The sequence below is a fragment of the Myotis myotis genome, unplaced genomic scaffold (genome assembly GCF_014108235.1).
Source record: "Myotis myotis isolate mMyoMyo1 unplaced genomic scaffold, mMyoMyo1.p scaffold_m19_p_7, whole genome shotgun sequence".
Classification (NCBI taxonomy): Eukaryota; Metazoa; Chordata; class Mammalia; order Chiroptera; family Vespertilionidae; genus Myotis; species Myotis myotis.
In genome coordinates, this window is record NW_023416379.1 from 29,385,603 (window position 1) to 29,411,245 (window position 25,643).

The 25,643-nt window shown below is 45.2% G+C and overlaps 1 protein-coding gene across 4 annotated transcripts in view; it reads left to right on the plus strand.

The window, feature by feature from the left end:
* Window positions 1–4,439: 4,439 nt before the first annotated feature.
* The window catches only part of PHACTR2 (phosphatase and actin regulator 2), a 237,796-nt gene continuing 216,592 nt past the window's right edge, over window positions 4,440–25,643 (plus strand). For 3 of the 4 annotated variants that reach the window (XM_036316601.1, XM_036316602.1, XM_036316605.1), the window contains exon 1: window positions 4,440–4,781. In XM_036316601.1, coding sequence (XP_036172494.1) covers window positions 4,574–4,781 — 208 coding nt within the window. In that variant the 5' untranslated portion in view covers window positions 4,440–4,573. The remainder of the gene's footprint in view (window positions 4,782–25,643) is intronic. The other variant, XM_036316606.1, reaches the window with a different exon arrangement.

The following is a 25,643-nucleotide window of genomic DNA, read 5'->3' on the forward strand; positions in this document are numbered from 1 at the left end:
ACATTGCTAAGGAAATAGAAATCTTATGGCAGGAATGAGACAGGATAAACAAAACCGGAAATACCAGGTAAACCAAACCCCAAATAAATTTAATGGCTAATCATTTTAGGATTGTACAAGCGAGACAGTATTTGAAAAGTGAGTCCTAATCCACTTCTTGTTTACCTTTTCAGGCTCAAATGGGCACTCCCTACCTGGACTCCTGTTCTGCAACCTCACATTATAGTGCAGTGTCCTGAGGAGCCCCACTTTCTCAAGACTCTGCACCCTCCCTCAGCCTGGGGGGCCTTCCCCTCTCAGGTGCACTTCCTCTGGGAAGCCTTCCCTGATCCTTCACCTCAGGCCAGTGAGGTGCCTGCTCCTCTGGGTTTCCATAGTGACTTCCATGTACATGTCAGTTTTGCCACTTGCCATGAATGGCCAGGTAAATATTTGTGAAGGTCTGTCTCCCCAAAGAGGCTTCATTCATCGATGCATTCATTCAACACACAGCCTGCTGGGAGAACAAAGGCCAGTCTGGTACTTCCTGCCCTGGAGCAGTTCACAGGGAGTAGGACAGGTTAGCATCCCAACAATTACATTCTGGTGTGAAAAGTGGCCAAATAGAGATACACATGGGCCATACGGCACTGATGGGTGGAGGGGGGGTGGGGGCTTGCCTGGCTTTGAGGCTGGAAGGATAGTGATGGCCGGTCAGTTCGGAATGAAAGGTGAGGAAGGATGGTGCAGGCAGAGGGAATGGGGGTGCAGAGGTACCATGAGAAGAGGAACAGGAAACTACAAATATGCCTGCATGCCAGACAGCAGAGTGTGCATAACAGCAGCAAGGGAACAGTTGGGGCAGGGTAGAGACATCCTGATATACCATACTGAGGAGTATACCCTTGAATATGTGTCATGGATACTTGTTTTGAAGGGAAGTAAATCTCGTGAGAATTTTGGGAAGATTATTCTAAGAATGAGATGGGGGCATAATAAAAGGAAGTGAGCCGAAGTCCCTCTCTTTAGGAGGAAATAGAACAGTGGTTCTCAACCTTCTGGCCCTTTAAATACAGTTCCTCATGTTGTGACCCAACCATAAAACTATTTTCGTTGCTACTTCTTAACTGTAATTTTACCACTGTTATGAATCGTAATGTAAATATCTGATATGCAGGATGGTCTTAGGTGGCCCCTGTGAAAGGGTTGTTCAACCACCAAAGGGGTCGCGACCCACAGGTTGAGAACCGCTGAAATAGAAGATGAAGGTTGAAGCTGAAGAAGTGGCAATGGAGAGCAGGGAGGAAACGGACTCTGGAGAAATTTATTTCAGATGGAGAATGAGCAGAACAGGTTCATGGAGAAGAAAGAGGCGTGCAGCCCTGGGAAGGCTGACCATCCATGACCAGGAAACCTCTCCAAGCTGGACATTGGGGTCTAGAGATCAGGAGAGACGTCTGGGCTGGAGGGAGAGATTTGGGAGGCATCTGCACATGGTTCAAAGCTAAAGATTGCATCTCCTAGGAAAAAATATGTCAAGTGTGAAGAGAAGAGGCTGATGCTGGACCCCTGGGGAATATTTGGTAGGAACAGATGGAAATCAGAGATCCTGAGATGTGAGTAGCAAGGAGTCCAAGAAGCTAGAGGAACAAACACCCAGGGAGATGAATATCCCAGAAACCAGGGAAGCAGAGTCCAGAAAAGGAGCAGGTGGTCAAGGTGTCCCCAGCCCATTTGACAACTAGTGCTCAAAAGTGATCTTGGCCCAAGCAGTTCCTTCGAGCGGTGGGGGCAGAAGTGACAATGCAGGTAGTAAGGGAACGAATGGAGAAGGGGACTAGCAAGTGGATGCTACTCTCTCTAGAAGCTTGCTGTGCAGGGAAAATGGAGAGATAGAGGGTGGAGGGGTTCCTTGAGGGCATGGAGCACTTCACACAGTGCCTGGCCCACTCACATATGTATTTATTGAGTAAACATTGAAATGATAAGTTGCTGAATAACTGAGTAAGAGCCAGGGAAGACTTTATGTGTTCTGAAGCATTTAATTACTTATTTATATTCAGAAGAGATGGCAGAGAGAATAAACCAGAGAAGAGAGAAGCAGGCGGCCTGGAGGATGGTGGGAGCACTCCCATTGTGAGACCCATGTGCAGTGAACAGGAATGTGTGCTCCAGAGCAGCGGTCACCAACCGCTGGTCCGCGGACACTGGCAGTCGGTCCGTGAGGTCTGAAAGGTCAGCGACCGCTGCTCCAGGGAGAAGGCAACCTGGGTGGGTAACTGCTGAGGAAGGGGAAGTCAGGAGTACAGACAGCATCACCGAGCAATACACAGGAGAGCCCACGATACACTGTAATCCATGTGGATTATTCAGGCAAAGTGGGAACTCTGTCCTTTCAACTCTGTCAGTGACCTGTCTACTAAAACACCGCAAGTCGATGCTGAGACACACAGACATCTTTTTCGGAAACAACACAAGATATCAAGAAAGTGACATTAATATTTGGAGTAAAGTTTAAAAGGTGGGAAAGCAGAAAATATTGCCTGGCAGGAGCAGGCAAGCATGGCTGACTTTGTGGAAATGGACCTGTATTTGGACAGTTTTCACAGCAAAACTGAGATAATCATACCCTCCCCACAGCGTTGCTGTGAGAGTTAATGTGAAAGTCCTTTATAAATGATCAAGGGTGAACTGTTGTTATTATGACCTAGTTGCTACAAAGGGCTCAGTGGGTATTAATGAACCTCTCTAGCTTGCACCACCTTTTAAAAAAATCTTTGCCCTAGCCGGTTTGGCTCAGTGGATAGAGCGTCGGCCTGCGAACTGAAAGGTCCCAGGTTCGATTCCAGTCAAGAGCACATGCCCAGGTTGTGGGCTCGATCCCTAGTGGGGAGTTGCAGGAGGCAGCCAATCCATGATTCTCTCTCATCATGGATGTTTCTATCTCTCTCTCCCTCTTCCTTCCTCTCTGAAATCAATAAAAATATATTTTAAAAAAATATATAAAATCTTTATTTTTGAAAGTATTACATATGTCCCCCTTTATCCCCCTTTGACTCCCTCCAACCCCCCTCCCCCCCGCCCCCCAGGCCTTCACCACTCTATTGTCTGTGTCCATGGGTTCTGCATATAAGCATACAAGGTCTTTGGTTGATTACCTCCCATCCACCCACCCTCCCCCACCCCGCCTTCCCTCCGAGATTCCAAAGTTTGCTCCATGCTTCCACATCTCTGGATCCTCTCCGCTCACCAGTTTATTTTGTTAATGAGATTCCACATGTGAGTGAGATCATGTGATACTTGTCTTTCTCTGATGGACTTATTTCACCTGGAGATAAGCTGTCTCAAAAGGTAAGAAATTCTTCTTTTTTACTGCTGCACAGTATCCCGTGGAATAAATGTACCACAGCTTTTTAATCTGCTTGTCTACTGACCCACACCCTTTATTTTTGTCCCTCTTTATTCTTACGTCCTCTGCTTCGGTTGCTTTTCTTATTAAAAGATATAATATGTGCAAAGTGCCTGAAGCAGCACCTGGAATATAGGCGTGTGTGTATCAAAGTTTCATTGTTAACCCTACCCCCCAGCCCCCCTACACACACACACACACACACACACACACACACACACACACACATCCCCTCCTCTCTTCCTGTGGCCCATCTATGGCCTGCAATGAATGGTGACTTCTGAGCCTGATTTACAGCCTTTTGATTCTGGGCAAGTCCTAACTTGGGGGCCTAATCAGGAAACTGATAAAGGTTAGGTTGTGAAATCACCAGCTGAAATAGCAAAATCCCCACTGCCCATTTTGCAAACCCCTGCAACGCATGGAGTCAACTAAGATGTTTCCAATCAGAGACCTGTCCTTCCGTTAGAAAGCACTGACTCGGACATCAAGTCTGTGTTATTTATTCAGTTCTCGGAACACTTGTCTTTTAAACATGACCTTTGAGTTTACCCAGCAGACAGAAATCCAGGGATGCGGGCAACAGTGAGCGGGAGAGAAGGGAGGAGTTTCCAGGCAAGGGAAGGCCATGGCACTTGACTTAAGGGACACCAGGGTCTGCCACTATCCACCGGCGCCTTGGCCCTGCGGTGTCTTACCTGTGAACCGGGTCTGATCATTTCCGTTCCACTGCGCGGCGGCTCCAGTGTGTGTATGACATCCCCCCTCCCCCCGCCCCATTAATGGACAAGGTATGGATAACCCTGACCTTGCATCCCAGCTCCGGACGCCCACACCCCACTGATCGGCTGGCTGGGCGGCAGCCAGAGGGACCCCACTGCTGCCGCCCCGCACAGGGCAGAGCCGGCCCTTGGGGGAGGAGCGGCTGGGCAGGTTCGCAGGCACCGAGGGCGGCCGGCTCCGAGCCCTGCGGCTTGCGCCGGCGGGAGCGAGCAGGCTGTAGGCGGCTCCTTCCTGTGCAAACTTTTCTCTCCTCTTCCTCCTCCCGCCCTCCCGCCCAGCTGCTCGGCGCCCGGCGTCCAGCCTCCCGGCCCCTCGCACTGCCTGGGGGGCGCGGCGCGGCCGGCAGCACCGCCCTCGGCGCCAGCCCCACCCCGCGCTCCGGGCCGGCCACCGGAGGACCCGATGGCCGAGGCGGGCCGGAGCCCCGCGGAGCCCCCGGGGGAGCCGGTTGGGCAGGTGGCGGCCAAAGCCTCTGAGTCCGAGGCGTCCGCCCCGCCGCGGGCCCTACGCCGGCTGCCCGGGGACCCGAGCCCCCGTGGCCGCTCCCAGAGCGACCTGTCGTCTTGCTCCAGCAGGGGCCGCCCCCTCCGGGTGCACATCTCCGGCTCAGGTAAGGGCTGGGGCGCAGGGGGCCGGCCGGGGCGGGGGAGCGGGGGGCGGGCGCGGGCAGGTGGCGGCGATGGCCAGGCTGCAGCCGGGGCGCCCTCGGGCGCTGGTCTCCGAGGCCGGCGGCGGGAGCGGAGGGGCTGGGAGGTAGGGACAGGGCGAAGCTGGACTACCCCGCCGCCCTCCTTCTAGGCTGTCCGCGGCTCGGTCCCCGGGTTCGGAGATGCTGGAGCCGGGCTGCGGGCTGCGGGCTGCGGGCTGCGGCCGGCGGGCAGGGTGGGCGCGCGCCCCCTGGGGCGAGGGTGCTGCCGCCGGGCGAGGGGGCGCTCCCGCGGCTGCTCTGGTTCGCCGGCTGGGCGGTCAGGAAGAGGAACCTTCTCTTGGTCTTGAGCTCGACTTTGTCCCTGGGAAGGGTGCGGTCCTGTCACTTGCGGGGCTGGGCCAGCGCAGGTTTTGGAAACCCTCCCAACTGCTCTGCTTCTGAAATCGAGCGTTCTCGGGGGTGCGGGTGGGGGTGGGGGTGCTGCTGGCCAGAGGGCTCCCTGTAAAAGCCCGTGCAGGTGGTGCCGAGGGTTCGGCCGGCCTGAGTGCTCATCTGGTCCGTCGCTGAGCCGTAGCCCGACCGCGGACCCTGGGCTCCACTCGGCCCGGCGGGATCAGATACGTAATCCTTTTTAAATGCGTTGAAATAACGCATTACCCTAAGAACTGCAGAACTTTTAAAAAGCCCACCAGATTGGTTAAGTTTCCACAGATGTTTTTCTAATTTTCCGTTGAGGGCTGATGCATGGGAACTGGAAGTTGAAAATAAAACGAGCATCAAGTGCACCCTTAGCAGCGAAAGGCCCTCACAGTGGCGCGCAGGTGTACACTGTCCCCCACCATGACCCCTTTCGGGCTCCAGGCTCAGGCCAGAGCTCTAACTCAACCCCACTAATACCCGAATCCGAGTTTCCTGGTCAAAAAGGGCATGTTTCCGGCCAGCTAGCTCTGTTTTCCACCAAAGACCTCAGTTTTCTTATTCTTGTAATATTGGTTTTGCAGCACAATGTGTATACTTAGAAAACATTAAAGGCATTGTTGATCCGACTTTGCAGATCAAATTGGGTAGAGCTGGTTAAAGTTGTTCAGTACTGGTAATGGGAGGTAGGGCGTGGGATTTGTGTAAAGACTCCTCTGGCGCCCTAGCCGGTTTGGCTCAGTGGATAGAGCATTGGCCTGTGGACTGGAGGGTCCCAGGTTAGATTCCAGTCAACAGCATGGCCCGGGTTGTGGGCTCCACCTCCAGTAGGGGGCGTGCAGGAGGCAGCCGATCAATGATTCTCTCTCATCATTGATATGTCTCTCTTTCTCACTCTCCCTTCTCTGAAATCAATAAAAATAAAACATATATATTAAAAGAAAGACCCCTCTGGTGAATTCATACTGTGGAAAGCATTGAAAGGAAATTATTTTACCTCTTGCTTTTTATGTCTTGCCAAACTGAACTTGGCCTGTGGATAATCTCGATTGATTTTTACAAAAATGAACTGTTCAGATGACTCTAAAGCAGCGGTTCTCAACCTGTGGGTTGCGACCCCTCTGGGGGATCGAACGACCCTTTCACAGGGGTCGCCTAAGACCATCGGAAAACACATATATAATTATATATTGTTTTTGTGATTAATCACTATGCTTTAATTATGTTCAATTTGTAACAATGAAAATACATCCTGCCTATCAGATATTTACATTACGATTCATAACAGTAGCAACATTACAGTTATGAAGTAGCAACGAAAATAATTTTATGGTTGGGGGTCACCACAACATGAGGAACTGTATTATAGCGTCGCGGCATTAGGAAGGTTGAGAACCACTGCTCTAAAGAGACAACTGAAAATTAGTCCAGTTGTAGATAAATAAGCATAGCTTGTGTCACCATTTTTCATTCGGCACATGTAACAGAAAAAGGGCAGGAAAACCCTTTTAAATGTGAGTGTGCGAAGTGCACATCGTGTGAGCTATGGGCTTCATTTTATAACATTATTTTGCTTCCGAGAACTCTGTGTCTCCTGTATGTTCTTAAAGGACATTGGAAGTGACAACTGTCCGCTGCGTTGTCCTGGTGCCCCTGGATGCTGACCCACGTGTAAAAGAGCGAACTTCTCCCATGTGACTGTGTTCCATTTTCAGAGCGGGGCTTTGGGATTCTGGAAGAGCAGGCTAAACGTGACCAGGAGCTCCTACGTTTCTTAGACTCAGAAAAAAGTCGTCTGGTCCCTCGTGGACACACACAGAGTGTTTTCCCAGAGTACTGTATCCTCTGCAGGCATGCGAGATTCAGCCAGATGACTGGGCTGGGTAACGGGATTGTCCTACAGGCACAACAGGGAGGTTACGCCACCTTCTGAAAACATCCCTTGGCCCGGGGGAGGGCAGCCTAAATTCCAGGCCCTCCCCAGAAGCCGTGGACACATGGGTAGTGCCCAGAGTTCGTTATATGTAGCCTCACCGGAATGGCCCCGGACCAGCAGCACCCGCCTCATCTTAGAATCTCACGCCCCACCCCAGACCTACTTAACCCCAATCTGCATTTCACAAGGTCCGCAGCTTGTGTTTGGATACATTCATATTTGAGAAGCATGACTCTCTGACACTTGTTTTCAAAGTTGGTTACACATAGGAGTCACGTGGGGAATAAAAAACAAAACAAAACAAAAAACAACCACAACGAGAGTACGGCCAGGGCCCACCCCCCGGGGATTCTGACTTAATTGGCATCAGGTGCGGCCTGGTATTAGGTGATTCTAATGTGTAACAAAGCTTGAGAACCACTGCCTTGTGGCGTGTATATGTCAGTCTGTCCTGTGATGCTGTGGCCAGGGTTGGGCCAGTGTAAGGTTGATGAATTTGGTCTAGGACAGTGATGGCGAACCTATGACATGCGTGTCAGAGGTGACACGCGAACTCATTTTTTTGGTTGATTTTTCTTTGTTAAATGGCATTTAAATATATAAAATAAATATCAAAAATATGTCTTTGTTTTACTATGGTTGCAAATATCAAAAAATTTCTATAGGTGACATGGCACCAGAGTTAAATTAGGGTTTTCAAAATGCTGACACGCCGAGCTCAAAAGGTTCGCCATCACAGGTGTAGGACCTTCTCACATCCCTGCTGGCACTTTCTCCTACTACTGCCACCTCCCAAGCAGCTTTTCTCACTCCCTTTCTCGATTCCAGTTTCTTGTCAACAAATTTCTTCTAAGGGTTAATTTCTAATAATGAGTCAACGACCTGGTGTGAGTCCTTGGGAGAGTGTGGGGTGTGGGGTGAGGGGTGGGGGAGGAGAGGGGAGGGAACATCACATTTTGCAATGATGTGTGTCTGGGAGGGAGGCGAGGGAGGGAAGGAAGAGAAGACTGAAGGTGTTCTCCAAGGGCTGGCCAAGAAGAACCTCACTCCAAAACAACCGTGCCCTCCCTGCTGCCCTCATCTCACCCCACCTTCCACCCAGCCTCCTCTCCACCCCTCTCCCATGAAAAAATAACTAAGAACTTGCAACTTGACCTCAAAAACTTTGCCAACTATGGCAGTAAGAATTATTCCAATAGGACACATATTTCTAAAGACCAGCTCTGTGCTCGCACTGTGTTGATGCTGAGGGGATATCACAAGAGGATCCATTTTCCCCGTCTGTGCTTTATGCTTAGATTGTTGTCAAAAAAGAGCACCTCAGACTTAATGGCTTTTATTTAACTTGTGATGTGAGCAGTTATTTTTTCACTTGATAAAAATGCATGCGTGTTGTCAGCATAACCTATATGTTGTTTTGTATTTAAAGTATGTTTTTATTGATTTCAGAGAGAGGGAGAGAGAGATAGAGACATCAATGATGAGAATCATTAATCGGCTGCCTCCTGCACACCTCCTACTGATCAAGCCCACAATCCGGGCATGTGCCCTGGCCTGGGAATCCAACCATGACCTCCTGGTCCGTGGGTTGATGCTCAACCACTCTCAACCACTGGGCAACACTGGCCAGGCACGTTTTTGTGGATTTTGTAAAATCCACTCAAAAAGTGCCAAGAAACCAAATATTTTCATAAAATGCACTTTACAGATGTTATTTAAATACATCAGCCCTTTCATTGAGCTTATAAAAACTAAGATTTTTTTTTTCTTTATAGAAACACAGATTGATTTTGCTTTATGGTTTTTGAACTCACAGTTTTGGAACTCAACAGAAGTTCTGGATTTTAAAAACCAAGTATTTCTTTGTAAATCTAGTGGCATTTTATCATTAAAAAAAAAATCCTGAAATAAGCTTTTGGTGGTATATGCACAGGTGTTTTATTAATTTTCAGATCAATCTTTCCTCATGTTAGAGACTTGAATATACTCAGTACATGCTAATGCGCTCTTCTGATAAGCCCAATGCTTAGTGAGTAAAGAACCTTAGTATACAACCCAGGGCAGTTTCCGCTCTAAGCTTTCAGCAAGTACTGACTGTGACCTACTGTGTGCCAGGCACTGTACTGGACTTGTCAGGCCATAGGGAGGCCCAAGAGGGGTGCCATCTTCAAGTGATGACTCTTAGTCTTGCATGTTGGGATGCACAGAGCAGAGAACTATTGGGGCCACTTAAAAAAAAGGGAGGTATGAGTGAGTAGAAGACTTTATTAGCTTGATGTATAGATGTTTGGTACCCTGACTCATCTCTCCAGCATCCCTTTGCCCTACTATACCATGGTATATATCGGTGTATAGGTAACTGCAAAGCCAGTGCTGCTGTCAGCAGCCAGTGGTCATCTATCCCACTGAGGGGAGTCCTTGCTTGTTCACACCTTGCTGGTGCTCCCAGAGTGCCTCTCCCTGACCTCCAAGGTTATAACTCTTGGATTCAATGCTTGCATGCTCAGCCGTTGTTCTAAAAGCATAATGCTGTGCCTGGGAGGCTGGGTCCCAGGGGCCCTCAGTCACAGCTGGGCTGGAGCTGCCCTAGGTTAGGAACAATGGATGCCTGCTCACTTTCCATTTGCTAAATTCAGAATGGTTTTTGCTAAACAAAGACCATCTGGCTCTAAGTTTACTTTCTGTCTGTTTCTATTCACAGAAGACCAAAGCCTCCCTCCTGGGAGTACAAAGAGTCATGGGCAGAGCACACAGGGGGGCTCAAGTCGAGCCTGTGCCCAGCCCTGGTCAAGCAGTGCCCCCTGGTGTGGACATGCACGCCTCCCTGTGCCCCTTCCCCAACAGGGACCCTTTCTCTTTGCCCAAAGGCCATGGACTTCTAGCCAGCTAGGAGCTGACCATTGGTCAGGCCTCATCCCAGAAGGCATATCTTTTATCTAATTCTCACAAAGACCTCTATAGAAGCTGATGGTGGTCCTGTACGTGAGGTTGGCAGATTTTAAAATTCATCTTCACCTGAACCAGTAGTCAAGGCTGGAACACACTCTGCTTCGGGGTGTCCAGTCTGAACAGACTCTCCTCACAGGTGCTTCCTCATCCACCTATTTACAAACACCACCTCATGGCTTCTGTCTACACTACCCCATCCTTACCTTTGCTTCCTCTTAGTTCTTGTCCCTACATTTAGGGGGAAAATGTCTTTGTATTCCTTGGTTCAGATTTCCTAGAAAAGACCTTTTTGAAACCACAATGCAGCCTATGCGTCTGTCCTTCATCTGATGACACCTACCCGAGCTCAAACCAGCTGTGGCCTAGAAGGTGAAGTCGTCACACAATGCCAATATGGCCACTTAGAAAGGACTGAGTCAGGGAAGTTCCCATTTATTCATTCATTCAACTGGTCTTGAGTGTGCCGGTCATTGTTCTAAGCACTGGGTGTACAGAGGTAACAGGATATGATTCTGCAATTTTGGGGGCAGGCAAGGTGTGGCAGGACAGATACAGCAGCATGTCTAGTGATCTAAGCCATTGTTATTTGCCATGATTATGCCAGAAAAATGACTGATGATGATGATAGTGATTACTCTTGTTCTTATTTTCAGAGGATGCACGATTTGCTAATTATACCTGAACTGGGCACACTCTAGTTTGCGTCAGTAGTTCAGTAGTTGCTCTGAGACTGATAGCGAAGCCATGGGATTTATTTTGAGTTCCAGCTACTGCAGGGGTTACTCTAGGCGAGAGAGCATATCTTGACTTTTTAATTCATATATTCAATCAACAAACAGCGAATGAGCTAAACACAGAGGCTGCAAACACATCCGTAAGGAACTCACAGTGTAGTGAGGGGAAGACAGGTAAATAAACGAACAACTGAGGTGCAATAAAGTAAGAGTGATGACTTGTGCCCTGCCTTGGGCCTGGAAGAGAACCCAGGAGACTCAGCTATAGGAAATGGCTTGGGAAGGGTAACCAGGGAGGGCTTCCTGGAGGAGATGAAAGCTGTGCTATCTCCATCATCAGGTAGATGGATTTGGGTGAGGTGGAGGAGGAGCGTTTGGGAGAGGAAACAGTACACACAAAAGCACCAAGGCCTGAAACAACCCAACATCAGCAGAAAACCCCCAGTAGTTCCTTTGGCTCTCGGTAGGGTTCCCGCGAAAGAGGGGAGAGGAGGGAGATTAGGGAGTTAGGACAAAGCCAGAGGATGATAGGTTCCTGCAGCTGAATGTTTCCTGGGAGACACGATTTCAGTGACATTTGTAAGGCGTTTGCAAGCTTGACGGGGGTGTGTTCTAGTGTCTTCCGACATGGACATGGAGGGTCAATGGAGGAAAGAAGACAGACAGCTAAGATTTAGGACACAGAGTCATGGTCCTTATCAGTGTGATCTTGGTCAATTTACTATCCCTCCCTTTCCTGCCTGGTTTCCTTACATGTGACCTGGAAATGGCTGGTAACAGTAACACCTAGTTCATAGAGTTCTTGTATGAAAAGTGCCCTTGAACTTTAAAGTGCCATGTAGTCTGGCTCCTGTGGTTCAGTGTTTGAGCATCAACCTATGAACCCGGAGGTCATGATTCGATTCTGGCCAGGGCACATGCTGGGTTGCTGGCTCGATCCCCAGTGTAGTGCATGCAGAAGGCAGCCTATCAATGATTTCTCTCATCATTGATGTTTCTATCTCTCTCTCCCTCTCTGAAATAAATAAAAATATATTTTAAAAATGTTTTTAATTAAGTGCCATGTAAATGATGGCACCCTTTGCACACTTCTGTTATAGGACTTACTATGGTATATTCAAAATATGCATGGGTTTGTCTCCTTCCTCATACTGTAAGATCACTGAAATCAGAAAGTGTGTTTTACTAATATTTATATTTGTATTCTCAGTGCCTAATGCAGGGCCTGGTATATACTGGGTGCTTACTAGATATTTACCAAATGAATGCATAAATTCCTTAAGTCAGTGCTTTTGACACCAAATATCTGCAAATCATGGTGTTTTAGAGAAGATAAAGATTGCACCTAAGTTGACATGAAACTTTCTTCCCAGGTCCTAAAACACAAGCATCACACCCTGGCCAAGGGCAGATAGGCACCAGAGAGAACTAACGGGAAGTTGGAATAGTGGACTTGAGGCTTTGGCAGGTCTGCACTGGCCTCTTTTCTTTTTTTTTGCTGTTGGCTACCCATTTTTATGTGTGGAGGGCATGCTTGGGGTGCAGACTTTGGAGACTGTTAATGAAATGGTGTGAAGAGTTGTGAAGAGCTGGGTTGGCTACAAGGCCCGGAGTAAAGAGTTTTAAGCAAAGGCAGACCTGCTACCCTGGAGATGTCAAGGCATTGCTGGCGCCAGTCGTGCAGCTGACCAGTTGAAAGGCAGCTGGACAGAAGCACATGAGGTAGAAGATCAAAGTTTCAGTTTTAATAAATTCTTATAAACCAAAAAATAGGCAAAGTGATAAAAAATATAAATGGAATATTGGGTAAAAGCCATTATTCCCAAATGTGTTAAAATAAAACAAAACACCCTGGCCAGTTTGGCTTCGTGGTTCCCGTGTTGACCCATGGACTGAAGGGTCCAGGTTCAATTCCTGGTCAAGGACATGTACCTGGGTTACAGGTTCCATCCTGGCCTGGGTTGGGGCATGTGCATGAGGCAACCGATCCATGTGTCTCTCACACATCGATGATCGATGTTTCTCCCCGCCCCCCCCGCCCCACCCCGCTTCCACTTTTTCTAAAAATTAATGGGAAAAAAATACTCTCAGGTGAGGATTAACCAAAAAATAAACAACAAACAGAACTAGTCGTGTTTTTAAAACTCTACTCATGAGATAACTAGAGCTTCTCTGAGGATATGGGGCAAACCACGCTGTGTGACAGGTACAGAAAACTGTGAAAGGGAATTGGTGTCAGCCCAGCCTCCTGCTGGTGATGATGGAACCCAAGGAACAGGGATGCGCCAGCCGCCGTGGCGTGCTCGTGCTGGGGCTTGGATGCCAGAGTGCGGTGGCGGGGCCAGAAGGAAGTGAACCCTCATGCCATTCCAGTGCTGCATTGTTTACACACGCTGTCACATTTCATCTTTATAGCAACCGCATGACACAGCGATATATCACTTTTAGATAAGGAACCTGGCTTTAGAAAGGTGGAGTAACTCACCCAAGTCCGTCCCACAGGTAGCAGGAAAGTGGTAGAACCCAAACTAAAGTCTTTGTGACCTCAAAGCTCACGCTCTTTCCCTCATTGCATGCTACCTGCTACCTTCCCCATATGGAAAACCACCAAGCGGACCCCCATCAACAGGGAGGAAATGCATCATGCTTTACTCTGCAAGTACCATACGAGAGAGACCAGCAGATCTTTTTAAGGCCCCAGCCAATTGTCTATCCATTTCCAAGTACACCCAACACATCAGATTTCTAGTGAAGACAGGAACTTTGGATGAGTTGTGATGGGATTCTGGAATCCAGCATTTACAGGCTAGCACACTTTAGTTATCCTTATGCAGGGGCATTCCTTTGACCTCAGATCACTCAGTCTTGGAGTCAGGTGTGTAATTCATGCTCAAGAAGCATATCTCAGCTCAAAGTACAAGTGTAGTTTCAGTTACAGTGAAGCTCAGGAAAAAACACTGAAGCAACTTTAGTGTTTTTAAAATACCATCCCGGGTGACTCATAATCTTTGATCACAGTAGCTGAAATTTGCACAGAGAAGTAGGTTGCACTAGCTTGCCCTCACAAAGTTTCTGAGATCTAGCTCGCTTTGGGACCTGTTGGCTAACACTTGACATTTATATAGCTTACTTTGCAGTTTCTTGATGCCCCTGTGAAGGCTTAAGAAAAAGTAGCTATTGCTTATCCCTCATAACAGGAAGAAACTTGCAACATAAATTAAAGTACATTCACTCTATGGAGAGCTCAGGGCTGTGGCTAGGGCAGGAATATCACAGGTGCGATGCTTCAATTTTAGATCCGTGGCTCACATATTTTGAATGTGTGGCACTTAATGTATGGCCGTGATTCAGGTCATCCATGCTGGTCTGTAATTTTCTTTTGTCTTCATGTATGTTTTAACCTCTCTGAATGTTTGGCATACTTCTTCAGAGGTATACTTTCTATTAGATAATTAAGTACCCTAAACATCAATAACAAACATATATTAAACCCCTCTTCTTCAACCTATTGGGCATTGTAAATCGTTGACTTCTGTTCCAGATACCTGGATGAAGGTTTCAGAAATATATAATAATGATAAAGGATGTGATTTATATAAAATGAGTGTAACAGAACTTATGTCTTTAAGTGAATGTTTTAGAGCTTTCCTATTGGACAAGTGTATGCCTGTTCCAGTTATGATCTTGCTGGGTAAAATAGTGTTTAACAGAAGTCATATGACTAACATGTTTGATCCCTCATTTTATTTCCATGCCCCAATTATAGCTCTTTCTAAAAATCATATCTACCTTTCAGACACTGTCATTCTAGAAATTGCTGGGCTAGTGCCACTCCATTGCGTGAATTCATTTTTCTCCCAGCATGATTATTTGGGTGTGAATAACACTCATTTAGACAGCTAAGTCATTCATATTACTTTATAGTAACACACCAGACTTCAAAAATATATAACCATGCAAGGGCATCATGTGCCAACCAAAAGGTCAGTTTAGACTTTTAACATAGTGACTGTGAGATTAAGAAATTACAGAAGGTCACTGTGACATTTGTGGGAGACTCAGAAAGATATGAAAGAGAAGGTTACTAATTGATAGCAAAGATTTGATCAAAATGAACAAATTTCCATGGCCAGTGATAGAGACTTTCTTGTTTGAGTGAAAGAGAGAGGGAAAGACAGAGAGAAACATTGATGTGAGAGAAACACATTGATTGTTTGCCTCCTGCACGAGCCCTGACTGGGACCTGGCTGGGGAGGAGCCCTTGACTGGAATTGAACCTGGCACCTTTTGGTCTGCAAGTCAATGCTCTATCCACCGAGCCAAACCAGCGAGGGCAAAGAAGAGAGTTTTTAAAAGTAAGGATACAAGAGTAGTAAAAAACCAGGAAGTAGAGTTGAGTAGTATCCTGAGGCCCTAGAACAGTGATGGCGAACCTTTTGAGCTCGGCATGTCAGCATTTTGAAAAACCTTAACTCTGGTGCCATGTCACATATAGAAATTTTTTGATATTTGCAACCATAGTAAAACAAAGACTTATATTTTTGATATTTATTTTATATATTTAAATGCCATTTAACAAAGAAAAATCAACCAAAAAAATGAGTTTGCATGTCACCTCTGACACGCGTGTCATAGGTTCGCAATCACTGCCCTAGAACCAGGAACTAGTAAGTTACCTGTGGCCAAGGAGGGCACACTCTCTTCATCTCTCCATCACTCCCCCTTCCCCCAACCAGGGATCTATCTATCTATCTATCTATCTATCTTCATCTGTCTATCATCGAATGTAACCTGTCTTTCTATCCATCCATCCACTCATCCATCCATCCACCCATATGTATCAGATTTCTCTGCTGTTATGAGCACAGTTTACATCTAAATTTACACATCTTCAGTTCAAACCAGCAGAGAGACTCCTCAGTGCCCTTGGGTCCCAATTCCAAATGGCCAGCCTGGGCCAGATAGCCATGCCTGTACCCAGCTATATCCAGATGTGGGATAAGTGAGGCTGCTGGTGTGTACTCCTCTGTAGATGTGGAGAAGATAGTTCTTAGATAAGTGATGGGGGGAATGGGAAAACACCAAAATTATCTATTGCCTCAGAGTACCAGAGGATTAGTGAAGTGAAGAATTCCTGGGCTTCTGGGATGCAAAAGCCTCACTGAGAAAAGTCAAATGCCTGTTAAGGTAAGAAAGAAGAAAAAGGGTGGGGTAATAAAATTACATAGAATAAGCCTGTCTGGTATGGCTCAGTGGTTGAGTATTGACCCATGAATCAAGAACTCACCAGTTAGATTCCCATTCAGGGGCACATGCCCAGGTTGTGGGCTTGATCCTCAGTAGGGGGTGTGCAGGAGGCAGCCTATTGATGTTTCTCATTGATTTTTCTATCTTTCATCCTCCCTTCCTCTCTCTCTAAAATCAATGAAACCATTGTAAAAGATTTTTTTTTAAATTATGTAGAGTAAGAAGACATTGTCTATAATGAATTGGATGTTCCATAGCACAGTGGGGTATTATGGAGTTTTGGGGAAAGAAGCAAGAAGGGGTATTTCTAGGGAACAACAAGGTAGGGATAGCAAGGATGATGGAAGTGATTTGTTGGGGTGCAGGGTGGGGATACATGTTGGGGGGTCACAAGGGAGCAGATCTTATGCCTGGGGGGGGGGTAACAGGGGAGCAGGGGAGAAGCCTTGGCTATGAAAACACAGTCTTCTCTTTTGCCCAGTTGAGGGGGTGGCTACCCAATTTCCTTCCCAAACACCATCATACCAGTTGTAGGGTGCACGTTACCATGGTGCTAACATCCATCTGTTCTCTTTTATTTCTCTCAGTCCTCAATGGTCATTTTACCAGACCCCTGTCCCTATACTACTAATGGGCCTCACACAGCAGATCGGGCCTGTGCTTCTTTCCAAATGGACCCTGTGGTAGTGAGGCTGACCCAAACCCTGGCTCTTTGGGGATTACATTCTCCCAGATGGTGACTTTGGCTTCTGAGGTTTTGTTAGGGTGTGGAATGGCATTCCTCTGGCCTGATCTGATCAAACATTTCTCAGCAATGGGTTAGAGTTGGCATTAGGTCACATGTGATTATCCAGATCAAGATGGGTGGTTTTTCACTGTGATGACTGCTCTTTAGGCAGCTGACAAATTCCCAAACCCCTGGGATCGAGCGCAAGTCCTTGGCCTTAGGCAGTGGCAAGATGGGGCCTGGGAACACACAGGAGGGACCTGGCCGCTGCCAAGCAGCTGCAGAAGAAGAAAGAGTTTTGAACTTTCTGGTGCTGGAAAAACCCACCGTGTATATCAAAATCTACGTGCACATGCCCCTGTCCCAGGGCCGCCTTGGGCTGCGTGGCTGCCACTCCTCCCTTCTTGTGTTCACACCTACATCAGCTGCTGCTCTCTGAGCCCTCTTCCTCCAAGGCTTCCCTTGATGTTCATTTTTACAGCCCTCACCTGTGCTGAAGTATGCCTGAGGCCTGGGGGTGGAGGTGTCTTGATATGATTCAACCGGTTCCTGTGCCCCATTGAAGAAGCCCTTAATCCCAGGCTGTGGTTTTCGGTCATTATCACCTCACTGCTCTGTTAATAGTCAACAGGCAACAAAAGCACCCAACAAAGGATGGAAAACGAGCCACACCAGAAAGCACCAAGTCTACCATTTTCTTCTGGGTGGGTACTGGGGTGATGTTTCAGTGCATCGACAGGCAACTCAAATCAACTATAATGGCCTGTTGACCAGAGTTCTCACCAGGGTTCACCTTTGATTTAGGGCAAAGTTATATATTATCTCATGTGGCATTTCTCAAATGTTACTGTGCTTATGATTCACCCAGGGATCTTTGTTGAAATTTGGTAGGTTCGGGGTGCAGTTGAGCTTCTGCATTTTCTGACAGGCTTCTGAGTTTTGTTGATGCTGCTGGTCCAAGATGCTGCTGGTCCACTTTGAGGAGCAATCCTCTAGGGATAGCTTTTATTGGACTTGTCAACTATTTTAAGGACAGATTCCTTTTGCACTAATGTCTTGAAATTCCATCTATGGAAACTTTGGTCCTGCTTTAAACCCTACTCTTGCTTTCTTGTTTAGTAAGCCTTCTATATATTATTTATAGGAGGTGGAAGCTCGGAAAGATTTAAGAGAGAGGGAGCCTTTAGAACTTCCACTTATGCTGGATATTTTGCTTCAAGTGTGCCTATGTGAATTGGCTCCTGGACTTTATCTGTAAACCCTCTGCAGCGGTTCTCAACCTGTGGGTCGTGACCATCGGAAAACACATATAGCATATCAGATATTTACATTACAATTCATAACAGTAGCAAAATTACAGTTATGAAGTAGCAACGAAAATAATTGTATGGTTGGGGGTCACCACAACATGAGGAACTGTATTAAAGGGTCGCGGCATTAGGAAGGTGGAGAACCACTGCGTCTAGTGTCTAGGGTTTTCAGATAGTAGCGGTCAAGAGATGGAGCTGGAGAATTTTTTTGAGATATAATTGGTATTTGACATTGGATTAGATTTATTTTTTTAAAAATATATTTTTATTGATTTCAGAGAGGAAGGGGGAGAGAGAGAGAGCTAGAAACATCAATGATAAGAGAATCATTGATTGGCTGCCTCCTGCATGCCCTACACTGGGGATTGAGCCAGCAACCCAGGCATATGCTCTGACGGGGAATCGAACCATGACCTCCTGGTTCATAGTTCGATGCTCAATGACTGAGCCACATCAGCCGGGTGACATTGTATTCGGTTTAGACGTAAAGCATAATGATTTGATATTTGTATATATTGCACAGTGATCACCACAAGAAGTTTAGTTAACATCCATCTATTCTCTTAGCAACTTTCAAACATACAATACAATATTGTTCACCATAGGAACCATGCTGTACCTTACATCCTCAAGACTTACTTATAACTGGAAGTGTGCACCTTTTGACCACCTTCACCTAGATTACTATTTTTTCACCTAGATAATTATTATTATTATTATTATTATTTTAGGGTTTAGGTAATTTATTTTTATATTTTTCCATTTTTTTCCTTTATTGATTAAGGTATTACAAATGTGTCTTTATCCCCCCATTGTCCCTCCATCCCCCCACTCATGCCCTCACCCCCCGGTGTCTGTGTCCATTGGTTAGGCTTATATGCATGCATACAAGTCCTTTAGTTGATCTCTCCCCCTTAGCCCCACCCTCCCCTGCCTTCCCTCTGAGGTTTGAGCGTCTGATTGATGCTTCTCTGTCTCTAGATCTATTTTTGTTCATCCATTTATGTTGTTCATTATAATCCACAAATGAGTGCGATCATGTGATATTTATCTTTCTCTGACTGACTTATTCCACTTAGCATAATGCTCTCCAGCTCCATCCATGCTGTTGCAAATGGTAAGAGTTTCTTCCTTTTTTTTTTATAATATATATATTTTTTATTGGTTTCAGAAAGGGAGAGTGAGAGAGAGATAGAAGCATCAATGATGAGAGAGAATCATTATCAGCTGCCTCCTCACAGCCCCTACTGGGGATCGAGCCCGCAACCTGGGCATGTACCCTTGGCTGGAATAGAACCTGGGACCCTTCAGTCCACAGTCCAACACTTTATCCACTGAGCCAAACCAGCTAGGGCAAGGAGTTCCTTCCTTTTTATAGCAGTGTAGTATTCCATTGTGTAGATGTGCCAAAGTTTTTAATCCACTCATCTGCTGATGGGCACTTAGGCTGATTCCAAATCTTAGTAGATTATTTTTAACTAAAGATTAAAACACCAAATTTATTGCAAACTTAAATCCATTTTTAGAAATGGCATTACCCAAAACATGTAAAGACAAGAGTAAAAGAAGAATATACACTTTTGAAAAGTTTTAATTCTTCATTTCTCAGTGTCTGTGATGCCTTTTGTAGAGCAGAAGAGGAATAGGCTGAGGAGACTGGAGTTGAGGTTATTGACTCTCAGCCCAGGGCTGTGATCATAGAAATGAGAAGGAAAGGAGACCTCAGAAATTGGATTGGGCATGGATCTCCTTCAAAGGAGACTAGAGATGCTAAGATGCACCTCAGTATAAGAATGTTGATGATGCCCCTGGTAATTGTGAGCATGTTGGAAAATAGGCAGGTTTGAGGATACAATAAGAAGATACATTTTGTCATGGGAAACACCCCGTGGAAGTGAGAAAAAGAACAACGGGGAGAAGCTATGGCTCTAAATGGAGAATTATGACTTACTGATTATGTCAGTCATGTGTCAATTTATTATGCCTTGAATAGCACCAGAATTTTCATACATAACCATTTTATTTAACAGATAATTATTAAATCAACCACTATGCAGTAAACTTTAAGTTTTCAGATGAGGACAAACTCTATTGAGTGCAGCACTTAAGTATTAGTTTTTGTAATCTCCAGGGTGCCTCACCCATAGTAGTTGCCTATTAGCATTTATTGGAGGTGACAGATTATACTTGGGACCACTTTTAGTCACCTAGAAATGGTGAGAAGAGTAGCTGAAAAAAATGAGGATAAGGGAGAAAAAGTATTGTGAATGAGGTTATTAGCATCACTCAAGTCACCTAAGAGACCTTGAAGAATAAATGCTGAAAAGACACCATGGGGTCACATCTGAAGGAAGTTACTGGTAGTCACACCAAAGCACATGCAGTAAAGTCTGGAAATAGAAACCCAGAGAGGAACTGGGGGAGTTGGAGATGAAGGGAAGTTTCCGGACCAGGATCATGGATGGAAATAAAGGGTGGGTAATGGAGGAAATAACTGTCAACAATAGAAGTCTTCTTGTGAAGCAAGTACTTTTTGGTAATCTTTCATTAGCATGGTCCTGTGTGCCATCATGTATGTTTATGGATAATATTAAACATGTAGCAGATGGTGCACTATCAAGATTAAAAACAAATTGAAGATAAGTTTAGGAAGACTGGCATGATCTGTGGTATTCACCCACCTGTCATTTGCCAAGTATTTAATGAATGAAGTGAGCAGTGATATTTCATCTACAAGCTTAAACATGCTACCATCCCGGAAGTGTGGTGAAGGGACTAAAACCCATGTACAATGGTTGATCCATCAACGATTCTCAGCATGTATTTACCAAGTCTCTATTATGTGCCAGTGAGAAACAAAATCCAGCCCATATTGTGGTGGGGAATGTCAACAATAAACAAAGCTGGACATTAGTTCAAATGGAAAGGTCAGATTTTAATCAGTAATGTGCCACCCGGAAAGGGAAGAGTCTCGTGTGAGCTGAACTCAACTTTGATTTGTACAGAAGTGATCAGGCATTTTAAAGGGAGAATGGTAGGGAAGGGTGAGTAGGAGTTCAGTAGAGTCATGAAAGTGAAAAATTACAAGTGGGTTGATCCACGTGAAGCCTGTTTGGGTTTGTTATCTGGTGCTTATTGAAGTTAGGTTCCTTCCTCCCACGGAGGCTGGGAGACTGAGGCCCTATCTTCAAATGTCAATTGGAACAAATAGTGAATTATTATGGCAGCCTTGAGTTTTTGCAGGCAAGCACTATAGTCCCCCTGGTCATCCTAGGGATGTGACCTTGAGCTGTTAGAAACTATGTCAGTGTTTGTTCAAATATTTATAGGCCAAAGTGGAGGCCCATTCAAGACGAGGGCTCGGGAGAGCCTGGCTAGAGTTTTATCAAGGACACAGGGATGTTTTCGGTGTCTAAGCTACAGAAAAGAGGCCTGAAGGGGTAGAGTGAATTGGGGAAAAGGAGTGGGCTGTGAGCTCAGAAAAGTGAGAATGCCATGGGCCTCTGTAGACTATTGTAATGATGTTGACTTTCTTGGAGTGAGATGGCAAGTCAGTAGAAGCCTTGGACAGAGGGGTGTCATGTTCTTTGATGAAGTTAATGTGGAAAGCAACGTTGGGGAGATAAATGCTACATTAATACAATATCAACTTCAAAGTGAATCCGGGTACCACAGTGCTATAGTGTCTGCCTCTTCTTTCCCAATTCCTTGAGTTAATGGATAGTAATTAGCAAATCAATGAGACTCTAAAGTTAACATTATGTGGAAGTAGCTAAACTAACCCACAGCTCTCAGAATGGCTTCATCTAACTTCTGACAATTTGCCTTCATATTGAAGCATAACTGAAACAATTCTCCACTTTGCCAGCCTCAACAAACCCACTTTATATTTTTTATCTCATTAAAATATTACAGTCTTAATGTAGAAAGCTCAACTACTACAGATATGTATGAAAGAAAAAGTACAATTCCTCTCACATTCCCTGTCCTCGCTTGTCCTCAGCTGTGTCCTTTCAGACGGCTTCTATGAAAACACACAGAAAGGTCCAGATATAATTGTTGTCCCTTCACAAATTTGGGATTATGTTATGTATGATCTTTGCAACTTGTACTTTTTTACTCAAAATTTTTTGAAAATTCTTTGATGTCAATATGCATGATTTCACCCCATTCATTTTAAAGTTTGCAAAAAACTTTACAATCTAGTTGTATTTTGTATAAACACTTCCCTGTTGATAAAAATTGTGTTTTTTTTCTGGACATTTCTGATATGACAAACAATATTCAGTGAAAGTTGGACAAATATTATATATGTTTACATATATAATATATATATCTTTCTGTGTATGTGGGTGTATTTCTATGAGAACATTCCCAAATCTAAGGTTATTAGTTTTCAAAATCTAATAGAATACCACCAAGTTTTTCTCTAAAAGTCTGTACAAAGCCACACTCCTAGAAGAGTGTGAGTGCTTGTCTCCACACCACTGCCAGGACCCAAAGCTATTAACATTTTTTAAGCTTTTGCTAGTCTAAGAGGTATAAGTTTTGTCTTGAATTTTGCATTTCGCTGATTGCTTTTGCAATTGGGAAGTATTTTACTATTGACATTGTTTTCATCTGTGGTCTTCCTCTACTTATCCTCTGGTACATTACTTTCTTAGCTCCCTGTGTATTGAGGGTAGTAACTTTGTCTTTTACGTCGGAAATATTTTCTGCTATTCAGTTACTTTCACTTTGCTCTCAATAGTTTCTGTTGCTCAAGAACAAATCCAGTTTTGATGTGTGCAGGTACATGTTGACAGACACCTAGGAGATTTACAAAGGTGCCACACATGTCTCTGTTTGCTTTAAAATGCCCTTCAGTAGAAGCCATTCTGGCTTCTGTGATTCTTATCTTTCCTTGTAGTGTGGGAGGCTTCCTGCTTTGCTGTTGTCTGTGTCTTTGCATTGGGCCGACAGAGCTTCGTTTAGCTAGGGGAGAAATACAGAAGAGATTTACAATCAGGTCAGATTACTTCCACTGCCTATGATATTCAGGATAATTTCTTGGGGGTAAGTTAAAATGTGGGACACCACCTTGCCTGAAGCAAATTTCTGTTGTTGGCAGATTGCAAGGTGTTACTTGGAGCCAAAAGCTTTATCTTTTCAACACCAGCACTGCTGCTAGTTTCATTGCCTCCAACCCTGATCCTTGATTTAGTTCTGAAACAAATAATACAGCCATCTGTGCAAACTTGTGGGGGGAAAAAAGAAGGGCAGTCTTTTAGGTCTGTTCTATTTTCTACCATGATGAGCATCAACAGAGACATTTTACATTTCATTTATCAGCTTATTTCCTGCTTTTCCTTTTGCTCCAGTTTGAATTCCTAAATTTCTGGCCATAGAAATGCAAATGAAATATACAGCCACCTCACTGGACTGTCAGAATTTACTTGATCAGAGAGTAAGCCCAGCCACCTGTTTGAGTGGTTTTTTCCCTAACTAATCATGTGAATTGCCTTGTTATGGGGAAATGTAGATGCTACCACCTACGACCATCCTCCCATCTCCATTTGCAGATAAAATCTAATTATCACCCAAGAATGGTTTCTTGTCAAACAATATAATCACAGGCACTAAATAATTTAGGGCACTTTGACATTTAGGGTTTTTTCAACTGTTGTTTTTTAAACTGATGTCTTTAAGTTGATATTTCACAATTAATTGTTTAAAAGGCAATAAGAAACAGTAAAAGGAAGGAAGGAAACCAAATCTTTTACTCTTAGTGTTTGCTCTGTTTGTAGTCTTACACTGAAGCTGTAGTAAAAGGTATAGTGAAAATTCAAGATGTTTAAGAAATTAATGAATTTTATGGACTTCATACAGGTTTCTGTTAATTACCAAATTTTCCAACTTTGATTAGCGAGTCTTTTGACACAGAATTTTATGACACCAGCCGCTATATAATCCAACCCCAGGTTGTTCTGGATTTTAGTTCTTAAATTCATTTTAAGATATTAAGAGTGGACTTTGGGTCTGGGCCCCTCCAGTGCTCACGGGTGCCAGGTGTAGAAAGTGGGCCAGCAGATCATGTGAACATTGGCCAAAGACCTCCTCTCCTCCTTCCTCCCAGAAACCACATTTATCTTTGAAATAAAAATGAAGCCAGAATGAAAGGGCCCTCCTAGCCTACCAGCAGTCACTTAATGGAGGTCAGAAGAACTGGCTGAGCATCTCTCTCAATTCTCCAAAGAGCCCACCCATAAGAGATTGATTTGGTTTGACAAACTTTCCCTTTTAAAGAGTAAACATTACCTGAAGGATAAAGGCCATTGGATAGTCATTCACATCGGTATGTATGTAAATTATTTTCAACATCATCATCACTATAGTATTCTAGAGAAGTTCACTGTTACTGGTTTTTTATTCTTCTAACCTCCTGAATCCAGTTTGACTCTTACTGACCCCATTTCATGGATGAGGAAGTGAGAGGAAGGTAAATAGCCTTGGCCCATACAATCATGACCCCCAGCTTAAGCCTACTGCTACCACACCAGATAATCAATCCATTACATGCCACATCTGTGGAAACAGGCACTTTGTTGGGCCTGGGGAGGAGGTGTTAGAGGCATTTTGGGCAGCCAGAGGTTCCGCCTGATGCTGAGACTGCTCTCTCACTGCAAAGGTCTTGATGTTTGAAGAACTGACCTGGCCATGCAGGCCTGGCTGCTCCGCCAGACTCCAGCCATTTAACTTGCCTCACTTTTCCCTCAGACGGTCTCATCCCAGGCCTGGAGGTACCGATTCTTTGCATATTCTATCTGCTACCTCAGGTTACCATGTGCCACCTTGGAAACATAGATAGACATGTAGTTTCTTTTGCCTCGACTCTGATGAAAACAAGGTGGAAATGTAAGTCATGTTCTTAACAGGTCAAATTTAGGCACATAGTCCATGGAATAAGCTGGAACTATGGTAGGCAGTTAGACAGACATGAGCAGATCAAGGACAGTAGGCTAGGTACTAGGTACTGAAGGTCACCAGGGCAGGAAGCCCTGGGTGCCTAGCAATGGGCAAAACTGGGAAAATAAGGACCTTGCCCCCAGGGTAACCTTTCCTTCCCTAGCATATTGCTGGTCATGGGTTTGGACCCACTCCTGACTTTCATATTCCTGGTCATACAGTTCAGACCCTCCCTTTCTAACCCGTCCCTCTATTTTTTTTAAATATTGTTTCTGTTAAAAGTGTTTTTGTAAAAGATGAATTGTTAACTAACATGTAACCTGTTGATAAGTGGCATATTTGTGTAAGAGTCCCCAGAACTAGCTTCTGGGAAGGAGGCTGACTCCAGCAGCCAGGTGTTCTGACTTCAGGAGACTTGCTGACTCTCAACCATAAAAGCTGGACCTCTGCCTGACAAGTTTTGAGATAATCATTGGAGTGGACTGTGCTGACATACACATAGAGAACGTTCAACTCCCCTCCGCCTGATTTCTTTGTTCTGTTTTTCGGCTCCCTCCT